General features: G+C 37.6%; 1 protein-coding gene across 1 annotated transcript; it reads right to left on the bottom strand.

Moving 5' to 3' along the window:
- Positions 1-47: 47 nt before the first annotated feature.
- ezh2 (enhancer of zeste 2 polycomb repressive complex 2 subunit) lies at positions 48-11,343 on the bottom strand. Its single transcript, XM_051881620.1, has 20 exons — positions 10,966-11,343; positions 8,887-9,010; positions 8,563-8,691; positions 8,132-8,251; positions 7,931-8,051; positions 7,456-7,635; positions 6,293-6,395; positions 5,904-6,067; positions 5,721-5,818; positions 5,169-5,412; positions 4,773-4,942; positions 4,486-4,580; positions 4,334-4,374; positions 4,087-4,212; positions 2,129-2,307; positions 1,901-1,996; positions 1,708-1,789; positions 1,541-1,621; positions 1,379-1,463; positions 48-1,283 (listed from the first exon to the last, which is right to left on the bottom strand). The coding sequence occupies exons 2-20, from the start codon at positions 9,001-9,003 to the stop codon at positions 1,223-1,225; spliced, it is 2,292 nt and encodes a 763-aa protein (XP_051737580.1). The 5' UTR covers positions 9,004-9,010; positions 10,966-11,343; the 3' UTR covers positions 48-1,222.
- Positions 11,344-12,309: the final 966 nt, after the last annotated feature.

Consider the following 12,309-nt stretch of genomic DNA (forward strand, 5'->3'; position numbering starts at 1 on the left):
GGCTGAGCTGAATTTCTAGCCTGTAATGCTTGAACAGTACAGCAAACAATTGTTTTCAATGTTTATTTTATCACCTTTAACAAGTCCCTGTAAACAATTGAACAGCACCTTATAATTGGAGGCAAAAACATGGAGATGGAGTGGTCAAAAACCCCAGGGAAGAAAGAGTAAAACAAGAGTGGCTCGACAGGTTCAAAGGAGAAATATGAATTAAATGGATCAAAACAAATTTATCTAGTTCCTAAGAAGTAACTCCTTAATATTCACTAGACTAGACAAATCACAGCAAATGATAGCCATCAATAAATTATAAAACTTGTTTACACAAAATAAATAGGGACATTAAACTTCTGGAGTCAAGCCTGGTATTATTGCTTTGATTTTACAGTATCCCGTGTTCAGGGAAAAAAAAAGTGATTGTTTTTTCACAAAACCAGCACCTTAATTTAATCTCCTTACATTTAGTGATGTCTAAAGTACATAGCTGCAACTGTCTGGATAAACCTTACAAAACATGTACAGTGAGGAATGAAGAGTTACCCGATTCCAACTCCATTTGAAACCTTTGTTCATGCATACAACAATTTGAATACACCATTATTCAACAACATTAAGAAATCTAATTGAAGAAACTATTCAGTGTTCTTTAAACATGTGAAGGCACCGCAAAAATATGATACTGAGTCTACCCTCCTCTCCTGACGCACCAAGTTGTTTCATCTTCACAGCAACAGCGCATTGGCACCAGAAAATGCATGTAATGTACCTCTGGAGAGAATTACATGCAAAGCAGTGACAGTGGCTTTGGTTTCCACAAAGAACAAACCTTAAAACTGAGCTGGGGATTGTGTGATATAAATATGTTTTTGCATTACAAACATATAGCCGGTTTGAAATTTGGTCCAAAAGTATAGAGGAAATTGTCAAAATAACTTACGGGAAAAAAAAAACAAAAAACAATGGCCCATAATAAAATGGCTCTACTAAAACCAACTGTAAACAAGACAGAATGTTCAAGTTACTATCAGAAAGTGTATCCCAGAGTAAGCCTGTTGGTCGAGTAAATAAAAAAAAAAAAAAAAGACAAAAAGGAAGTCTTTCAAATATCACTGTTAAAACCTTTTCAAATAGATGCCCCTGTCCTATAAAACTGTATTGGAAATGCATGTGGAGAGAGAATTCCTGAAGAGTGTAAGGCATTTGTTCAAGGAGGTAGATGGCTTCATGGAATTTCCATTTCACGTTCAATACCTACGTATTTCAGAGCGTCGGCTTGACTGTATCTGTAAGGGATACGAAAACATGAGGGTAGATGGTTCAGAAGCATCTCGTAAAAAGATTTCATTTGAAGACAACGATCCTGTGCACTTCTTTTTACCTGTAGTCAAAGAACAGTTCCTCTCCAGTCTGTATGGCTCTCTTAGCAAATATGCCAATCCTGTGATCCCCATTAACCATCATCACTGTGGGGACAGAGAGGAAACACACCGTGTCATTTTACACTCTACATCTTCTTAGCATTATATTCTGAGTGATTTACCTTTTGCATAGCAATTGGGGTTCACAGAGTGGTTGGCAAACCTGATCTTGTTTCCTTTCCTAGTTGCATCAACAACAAAGTCTGTGGGTGAAAAGGTGGGAGGTTGTCAGTCAGTGACGAGGATGTGATTGTGAACAATGAATGTTTGCAAGTAGGAGGTTAGTTACCATTGTTAAGGTTAAACAGGAAGCTGCACATGTATTTGTCATAGACCTTGCCTCTGCGGTCTGCTTCATCCTGGGAAATGATCTAGCGGGTAAAAACAGAAACATCATTTTAGAAGAAAACATCACTCTGCGTGAGAAACATATATATATATATATATATATATATATATATACACACACACACACATCTCACCTCCCCACAGTACTCGGAGATGAACTCGTTCTTCTGAACCGGCTCTTTGATGAAGATTCCCCACCCGGCCACATCAGACGGAGCCAGTAGCAAGTGCTAAAAACCCCAGCGTAAATAACCAAGTAAGGTGAGTGTATCAAGTAAACAGTCAAGCAACAGAATATTAACTTCTTGTTTATATTTAAGGAAAATGACATCTTCATGGCAATGTGTCAGAATAAAACAAACCTTCTTTGCTCCTCTCTGGATGCTGCAGTTCTTGCAGGAGACGTTTTTACTGTCCCAGTGATCAGCTGCCCCACAGGTGAGGCACAGGTCAGGGTCACACTCTCGTACGGCCAGGTAACAGGGGCACTGCTTGGTGTTACACTGGGCCTTACAGCGGCAACCTGGAAACCTGTTCTGACCTGCAAAGACAAAAAAAATAAAAATAACTCCTGATTCCAGACCGTTTCAAATTAAACATGGCTGTTATAAAAGAAAACACTTCATATGAACACAATCCCTTTACCTCAGTTATAAAAGTTACATATTAACATTCAGTGCCAATCATTCAAACCCAAGAGCTCTGCTGAAAAACTTCTACAAAAAAAATAAAATAATTTAAAATGTAGGTCAAAATGAAATGCTTAAGAGTAAGAAACCTTTATTCCACTGTATTTTCTCTTTCCAAGAACAAACCACAGATTCTTTTCCAGCGTTTTGGTGTAAACTGGGTGTCACAATGTTGCATGCTTAAGCTGGATGACTGATGTCGGTCTGTCTCTGTCTGTGTCTGTGTGTGTGTGTGTGTGTCTGTGTGTGTGTGTGTGTGTGTGTGTGTGTGTGTGTGTGTGTGTGTGTGTGAGGGATGCTCCGATCAGGATTTTTGCAGCCAATACCGACTACCGATTTCTTGTCATCATGATTGGCCGACCCCGATCATTCAAAGCTTTATATAAAAGTGATATGTAAGCTCTCTGTTGACTGTTAACTTTTTACAGTTAATGTTGCATTGGTTGTATTATTTACAGTAATGTTGTAATTGTTTTAATTGAGAATCAATCAACTTACGGAAAAAAACGGAACTGGCGCCACGTTCGTTCTGCAAGTTGAATAGGGAAGGCGTAGGACATACAGCGTAAGCTTTGAAGAATACGGAAGTGCGGTTTTGGCGGAACCACTTGGAAGGCGATCATTTGTTTATATAAAGCATATAACATTTAAATTTTTTTAGAAAATGACCAATCCTTTCGCTAGATAAGACCCTTATTCCTCGTCTGGTATCATTTAAAGCCCTTTGAAGCTGCACTGAACCTGTAATTTTTACCTTCAACCGTTTGGAGAGACCATTGAAGTCCACTATATAGAGAAAAATCCTGGAATGTTTTCCTCAAAAACCTTAATTTCTTTTCGACTGAAGAAAGAAATACATAAACATCTTGGATAACATGGGGGTGAATAAATTATCAGGAAATTTTAATTGGAAAGTGAACTAATCCTTTAACTGCAGGCTGTCAGTGCAGTTACATTGTTACGTCAGCAGGTGGCAACAAGGGGCTCTTTATGAGTGAGTCACTGAACCATCATTCAGCAAATATGCTTAAAAACTGATCGATTCATGGATGAAACAAGGTGTTGAAATTATTTTAACGTTGAGAGCCACTTTACAAGGACAAGCAACGCATCACATAGGTAACGATGAAGCTGATGTTTCACGTCATAGAGATCAATTGTACTGATTCAATGCATTGAACAGCACTGACACCAGTCATAGGAAATCCCCTTAAATGGGAAAGGATACTACGACAAAGATATCGCTTCTTCTGTCAACTGATGGCAAACTGATTTTTTCATGAATATATGACTTATGACAAATATAAGGACAGATGCAGGTAATCACACACGCTCAGTTGTGTTTGTGTGGAGGAGCTGCCTCAGCCCCGCCTCAGACACCAAGAGCAGATGACAGAGGTAGCAAATCAGGTTCGTTGTATTAAATCCTTTAGCCAATGTTCCTCCATGTGATATCTCTTTAGAACATGACAGGTGACTGTGGCGCTAAAGTTTGACGCCATCGTGTATTTCAAGTCATCAAATTGGGATCAGTTTGTGAGATCGGCCAAATGTGACTACTATCAATCGAGTCATAGAACGTGATTATCGGCAGATACCGATCGAAGCATCCCTAGTGTGTGTATACTCACATTCCGAGCTACACTGGCAGAACTTCTCACAGAAGTTTTGGGCGGTGACACAAGGGCAAGAACTGTCACACGGCTGGCGAGGGTGATCACATGGCTGGTAGTTGTACACATGATTGGAGGAGCCATCTGAGAGCATAAATTGCACATAAAAATGCATACTTGCATTCTTACTAAACTTTCACAATAGTGAACGCACAATCTTGCCATCTAAATGTACGAGCTGGCCTTTCACTGTAAAGACACAAACCTTTCTTTAGTTGAATTTTCCGACAATGAGTGGCCCACAACCTAGAAGAACCCAAGAAATTTGACATGATTGAAATGCACCAATCATATTGGAAATACTCAAAGTGAAACAAAAAATGAAGCGTAGTTACAAGTATCACTTTAAAGACATACCTGTGTTTCCTCTTCTTCTTCCTTTGAGGAGTGTTTTCATCCACCGCAGGTGCACGTGCAATAATGCTTGATTCTTTTACCCTGAATTCATAAACCTGACAAGTGCCAAAACAGGAAATTTCTTAAAACAAGAATTCAATGCACGGTTCATTTAATTACTGTATGTGTAATTACCAGCTTCTCAAAATAATTCCACAGCAATCGTTTAGTTGATTAGCATTAAACAGTATTACGAACACTGAAATTTAAAATGTGACATCAAAACCCATCTTTTCACGTGCACATACCTGTCTACAGGTCTTTGTGCCAATGAGTCTGGCGATAGCACAGAAGTTGTCGTAGTAAGTGCCGATAAGCACTCTGAAGAGAGAGGCCTCAGCGCCGCTCCAGTCCACATTCTCAGGAGGCTCTGAGCTCAACTTCAACTTCACTGGAGTCTGACAGCGAGAGTTTGCCTCTGTGCATAAACAAATAAACAAAAGAAATTATTAAACTGAAATATAATCTGAACAGAATAACAGAAAAACTGAAATCAAATAAATACATTTTCATGGCTCCAAAACACGAATCTAAAATCAACTGTGACATTACTGATTATGTTATTAACATGATATTCATAGTTGACAGCACCCAATCAAATACCCCATTGATATGATTACATTTCATAGACCCTTGATATCTACCTGAGGAGCTGGTGGTCTCATCCTTTTTGTCATCATCATCTTTATCGTTACAATCTGTTCCATCTGCCCCTCCTTCTCGGTCGCTGTCTGTGTCTTTAGTCTCAGTATTAATCGTTGGGGTGCTGGGTCTGCTGTTGCTGTTGCTGTTCGGGAGTCTTCCTCTCCGTCTGCCTACGGTGCGCTTAGAAGGGGTCTTGGCACGCTCAGCAACCACCCCTGCTGGGTATTCCCTAACCATGCCATCCTGAGGAGAGACATATGCCATTGCCAGGGTTAATCAGAGTAAACAGTCAAATATTTCATGCAAACACTTTAACAATGAAATTATGATTGCACTTGCAATTTAGAACCAACTCAAACCACACCATAACTTTTTTTGTTCAATACATCAGTCCTTCTTCCAAAAAGTGTTTTTGTCTTACCCTGATTCACTATGGTAAGCCTATTATAAGTGTTTATATTTTAGAAAAAAGTACACATGGTGTTCCCTTAATCAAGGCTTCAGGGTTAACAATATCTTTCATTTTGGACTAAGTGGAGAAATGCACTTGCCTGAACCATATACATATAGCAATAAATGCCACAAGGTTTGCTGTCCACTAGATTCTCCATGTTCTTACGCTTGTATGTGTTTGGAGTTGCATGAAAAGCTGTAAATAAAAAGAGGAACGCATCTTTAAAAAAATGCCATCTTTGCACATAAAAGGGCTGATCTGATTTTAATGGTTTGCTTACGGTGAAGGAAACAGTCGTATTTGAAGCAACGCCTGCAGAAGAGTGTATGGAAGGAGTGCAGACTCTGCTCTCTTTGAACTGATTTAGCATTTGGTCCGTCGATGTTGGGGGTGCATTCAGGAGGAAGAGCCCCTGGGAGTTGCTGCTCTGTGAGTTCTTTATATCTGCAAAAAGACATAGTTTGTGATCATGATTTAATTTGAGATACTATCACATTTTGATTATATAAAAATAAATAAACGAGACCTGGATGATATCTAAACATTAATCTAATAAAAAAAAAATTTAAAAAAATTGAAAGCATGTTGAAAACAAGCTTCACATTATTTGCCCTTTAAATTTATCCAACACTTTAAGTTTCTATGCAGAGAAGTTGTTTCCTGACATACTTTTCTTTGAGTTCTTCAGTTGAACCTTTATCAGGAAACATGGAAGAAATGGCTTCAAAGATTTTATCAGAGGGAAACTTTTTTGATCCATCACTGTTGTGACCTGTTGCAAAAAATAAGAAAACAGAGTTTATTAAAGATTGAATTGTATAATAAAACGAGAGACTATAACGTACCATGTAATAAAATGCCTGTTTATTGTCAGCACTAAGGGCATGTTATGCATTTAAAAAAAAAAAAAAAAAAAAAAAAAAAAAGACTGCACTGAACAGGAAAAATATCTGCTGTCCCAAAAAACATATATAAATGCTACAATGCTAATATATTTAACAATGTTGATGCACACTTTAATAAATTGATGAGAGCATGTTTAAAAAAACTGACACAGAAGCTAGGATAGGTGTGGTATGTGTTGGGTATGTGTCATTATTTTAGTATTACATTATTATTATTACTATTATTTTATCATCATCATCATTATTATTACTGTTGCCGTCATCACAAAATATTATCATCATCACCATCTTTAGTATTACTATTGTTATTATTATTATTATTATTAATGTTATTATATTATTATTGATATTACAATTGCCGTCAACACAAAATATTATCATCATCACCATCTTTAGTATTACTATTGTTATTATTATTACTGTTATTACTGTTATTATTACTGATATTACTGTTGCCGTCATCACAAAATATTATCATCACCATCTTTAGTATTAGTATCACTATTGTTATTATTGTTATTAATGTTATTATTATTGATATTACTATCGCCGTCAACGCAAATCATCATCATCTTTAGTATTACTATCGTTATTATTACTGTTATTATTATTTATATTACTGTTGCCGTCATCACAAAATATTATCATCATTATTATTATACATGCTACTACTATTTAAATACTTCTATTACCCGTTTGTCATTTCTGCTTATTTTTCATTGCTGTTACTATCATTGCTATTTTATTGTTGTTTTTGTGTTCACCGTATGTTGTATGTTTTGCACTCCTAATAAAAAATAAATAACTAAATACATAAATAAATAAAGTGGAGCTTAAAACATTTTAACCTCTCAGAATCTATCAAAACTAGATTTTTTTTTTTTTTTTGTACATACTTCACACTAAAAATCATTTAATTTCTCTTACTCTCACAAATCAGCTGGTCCTTGTGAGAGTCTTCAGCATCATCTTTTCCATCACAGAGATCCATCTTCTCAAACTTGCAATCATGCTGATCCTCCTCTTCATCATCTTCCTCATTATCACTGTACTGATTGAGTGCATTCACTAGCTCCACAAAGATCTCATCATTTATGAAGCCACACTCTACATACAAAACAAAACAACAACACAGGACAAGAAATCAATACCCTTTTTCAAGCAAACATGTGGTCTATATATTTTTGCAACTGAGGAAAAATGTTAGCTCTGCTTGAGCAGACAACTGTGACTCAATTCTTAAAGGGATAGTTCACCCAAAAATGAAAATCGTCATGATTACTCATCTACATCATACTAAAACTGTATGCTTTTTTTTCCCAGTCGAACCTTTTAATAGTTTTCCACTCTGTTTTTAGTGAAGTTACTTTAAAGGACAAAACCGATCAAACAAAAAAATAACCTCTATCTCCATGAACTTTTCCATCATAATTTTTAATAAGCTCTTCAATGAAGGTGCCGTCTTGATCAAGGATTTCATCACCCATGTAAGGGATGTTGTGCAATACTGTCTCATCTTCAACCTAAAACAGAATACAAGATTAAAAGCCTGTTTTTTTTAATATTTTGATTTCTGCAAAATACATAAGGAATTTGGTTTTACCATAAAGTTTTGCTGGAGTGGAGACCATGAGTACATGACAGGCACAGAGGCCACAGCATTCAGCGTTTTGAGAGGAATGACTTGTCTGGAGAACTCTGAGAAGCCACTGTCAACAGTGCACTGCAAAATGATTCAGTCGTGTAAGATCTCTGTGACAGTCACCATTTACACACCACAATGTTTTTGAAAGGTAACATTAAAAAGTAAACTAAGACATTTGTAGAATAATGATTGATTTACAATAAACACCATTTACTTTGAAACACCAAAAACACATGGCATTTAACAATAAAACTAATGAACATTTTCAAAAAGCAGAGAGAAATGAGAGACGGAAAGAAAAAACAAATGAAATTGAGGAAATTGACAAAAGCATGAATGACATTAAACACGCATTTCAGGAGAATCTGAATTAGAAAATTTGTTCTAACCTCTCTGGTCCCACGCAAGGAGCTCACAGGTGTCATAATATGAACAGGTTGTATCCGTCTCAGTTTCCATTCCTGGTTCAATATGTCTGTACGCTCCAATATCTTCTGTCTGTTGGAGCTGAACATGCTCTGTACAGTAAGAAAATAAATTTCAATGTAAGAACCTCTTATAGAAAGGCAGGCAACATCGTTTCCACGAATAACAAAAAGTGTCATGAGGACAACTGTGCATTTGCACTGTCCACATCATGTGACACCTAAAAGCATGACCAACACCAGACTATACAAGCAGCTTAATCTCTGCTGTACAAGCCCATGGATCACCTTGACCTCGTCTGCCCTCCTGAAACGTTTGAGCTGCCGCAGTCGCATGTACTCAGACTTCACTCGCCGCCTCCAGCAAACAGGACCCTTCTCCGATTTCCTCCCGGTTAATCCCATGGCTTCCCTATAGACATACAGTATGGTTTTAGATTTCATTGTAGACCAATATAGATTGACACACTATAGAAAGATACAACAAGGAGGTTAAGTGGTTTAACAGAAAATTATAGTAAAGGTATACAGTATATCACACACAGATTTAATTTGCAGTGAAGTAACCGATCAGTTCTCTTGCCATATGGCTTGAAAGTAATTATTTATGAGATCTATTTAATACCTCAATTGTTTCTCTTAGACAGCAACAATAATAAATAGAGACTATTAACAAAGATATTTGTCCTGAGGAAATTTCAGAAGCAATCTCAACAATTTCTCAGCCTGTGCTCAGATTTGCTGGGATAAAAGTCAGATTTCAAAATGAACAAAGATTTCTCCTCAAATTTTTCCAAGAAATTATCTAAGTAATAGATCTTAGTAAGTGTAGAGGCATATTTATTTTTGACAGGAATGTAAACGAGGCTGTGAGGGATAGAAGTACAGTGTTCAATGGATTGTACAGATACATACTCACTGTCCAGCCGACAAAACGTCTTTCCGAAACTCTATAAAATAGTTTTGAAAGTTGTAAGTTGTGAAAATTACGTGATCTAGGACCTTCACTCAGTGCATGCCACTGTAAAGACCAAGTCTATCCCGAACCCTTACAGCCTTGCCCTTGTTTTTATCCATGTTAAATTCAATATGGCATCTACCCTGACTAAGGTCTATGCTGAATCAAAACATTTAGTCATGTACTCTTATTGTATTTCAATGGAATTATTTGTGTCTCCTAGTTTATTTCTCAAAGAATTTGGGGAGACAAAGTTGAAATTTAACTGAAACATACCTAAGAGCTCCCTAAAGTCACCTGAGCTATGAAAGAACAACAATATTTTCCTCTGAGAACCACTCAGAGTAAAAGCCAGCTCTATTACTGCATAGATTATCTAACTAACATGTTGCGGATACGTAGGCTGAATATGTAACCGAGCAGATGAGCCATGAGGTGGCGTGCAAGACCGTGACAAAGTGTCATTTGTAAGTTCACAAGTTTTCCCAGTCTTCTCAGCAACACACACTCAATCTAAATGTAGCAACATGAGAAATTGAGGGGGGGTGAGGGGGTAAGCAGAAAAAAAATGAATAGTCCTTATTATCCATGAATAAACTTAATATGAAAAGTTCTGCAATTGCATTAGGTACAACTTTATTCCCAAAACTGGGGTTTTTGTTATCCCGGGTGTTGATGTGACAGGTGTATGAGCTCAATGGCGCCCCTGCTGGTGTAATAAACATACTGAAGTGACGTCTACATGAAAACTGAAACAAAACCTTATTGCACGTTTCAAAGTACTGTTTACTCACAAAATTTTACGAAATCAGTAGATTTTGTAATAACAATTAAGAAATAACACGGATGAACTATTAAAAGGCTAACAATTGACATGCTAAAGGAATAGTTCAACCAAAAAAGAAAACTCTATCGTCATTTACTCACCCTCATGGATTTCTAAACCTGTATGACTTTTTTTTTCTTCTGAGTTACACATATAGAGATGTTAAGCAGTATGACATCCTCAGTCACCATTCACTTCCATTGCATCTTTTTACCTGTACAATGAAAGTGAATGGAGACTGAGACCGTCATTCTACAACCCCTCTGTTTCCTTCCACGGAAGAAAGCAAGTCATACAGGTTTGGAACAACGTGAGTGGAACAACTGTGTGATGACAGATTTTTGCAATTTTTACTGAATTATACATTAAGCTTCACTATGACTTGACGGTAGAGTATAACATGAACAATTTGACTACTAGCTGTCTGTAATCAAACCTAACAAGACTGTTGTCCTTGCAGTGTTTCAATTTAAAGTTCTATAAAGTCGCTAACTGGTTAGCAGGGCTGTCTTAACCAGAAACTAAATGTGGCTTCACAAACACTGAGACAACTGTCTCTTTACTGTTTTCTTCTAGAGCCTACCTGAAGGAGGAGACCTGTCCACATCCAAACAAACGAGTTTTACCGTCAGTCTGTCAGCGCCGTCTCTAAGTGAAGATGATCGGTTAACTGAGCTAGCTAACTCAGCTAGCTCGCGGTAGAGGGTCCTTTCACCTCCGCGCGTCCGCGTTACCAATACCGGCGAGCCTCGATAAACAAAAGACAGGCGTTTAATTCGCCTTTAGTTCTTCAAGCATATATTTCGTCAGACGTCTTTCCCTCTCTTAACTGTGGCAGGCTGTAAGCGAATTTAAAATAAATTAGAAATGTGTGTAAATTTGTAATATTTCCGTTTCTCTAAGTATTCAAACCCGCTCAGTCTGTCGTTTATACTCAGAATTCGCCGCCCACCTCGCGCACTGCAGAATCAACGAGCGCCAAACAGATGAGCCAATCAGAACAAGCCATGTTCGAGCTGCTTAGTGTTACGAGTTTCGATTGGTTAGATCCTATCAGGGACTGGGCGAATCGAATGCGTGACTGCAGTGGGGGACATATGAAGAAGTTCTCTTTGTTCTTCATTTTGAACGAATACAGTTTTGTACAACTACTAAACCGGCGCGCAATATGGCATTGTCAGTTTTCGGATTTTTATCATTGCCGCGAATAACGTCGGCAAAGAGCAGCAGTTGTTAATGTGTTTGCGATACAGTGTAATGCAAAGATTTGCGATTTTTTACTTTATTCTAGCACAGACAGAAGAAAAAGCACGCTGCAGTTGTGTCGAATACTGTAAGAAAACAGTGCCATATGGCCAGTAAGTCGATACAGTCAACATGTCATTCTATTTTCGCATTGAACTGAAGGACTTCCTGTGGACTGTTTGGACTTGGGTCAACCGGTTCATTAAGTACCACCTACTCCAAATGGGGGCAATGCTATTCACAATAGTGATGGGCAACCTGAATCATTTCCCCGAGCCGGTTCTTTCGAACAGTTCGGAAAACGATTCAGAGACTCTATACGTCATCACATGGACCCCGACACCACATCATGTCACATATGATTTAAAACGTCCCAATAAAGCCATATGTAGGCACATGTTGCAGTTAACACGTTCTACGTGGCTTTAAATTGTGCACGTTTTAATAAAACGTTATCAAATCTAACTGAGACGTATGTTCATATTCCCCACGTTTTATTTCTGTTATTCGACTACTAAAGTAACTTACTTTTAGACCCATCAATTAAATCATCGGTTCACTCTTGCTCATAATATCAGCAAGTTGTTGACTCGAGAAAGCGCAGACCGATTCAGTCCGAATGGAACCGATTCAATGAACAGTCTAAACACCATTCAGATTTTCAAAAGAAAACTAAAATTTG

This window comes from Ctenopharyngodon idella, chromosome 23 (assembly GCF_019924925.1).
Source record: "Ctenopharyngodon idella isolate HZGC_01 chromosome 23, HZGC01, whole genome shotgun sequence".
In the NCBI taxonomy this organism is placed as follows: domain Eukaryota; kingdom Metazoa; phylum Chordata; class Actinopteri; order Cypriniformes; family Xenocyprididae; genus Ctenopharyngodon; species Ctenopharyngodon idella.

Excerpts from the sequence above, each read along its gene's own strand:
- ezh2 (XM_051881620.1), bottom strand. The coding sequence starts at position 9,003 with ATGGGATTAACCGGGAGGAAATCGGAGAAGGGTCCTGTTTGCTGGAGG. Across the intron at positions 2,308-4,086 it reads CTGCCAGTGTAGCTCGGAAT|GTCAGAACAGGTTTCCAGGT; the intron begins GTGAGTATACAC and ends TTGTCTTTGCAG. Across the intron at positions 1,284-1,378 it reads GAACTGTTCTTTGACTACAG|ATACAGTCAAGCCGACGCTC; the intron begins GTAAAAAGAAGT and ends TATCCCTTACAG.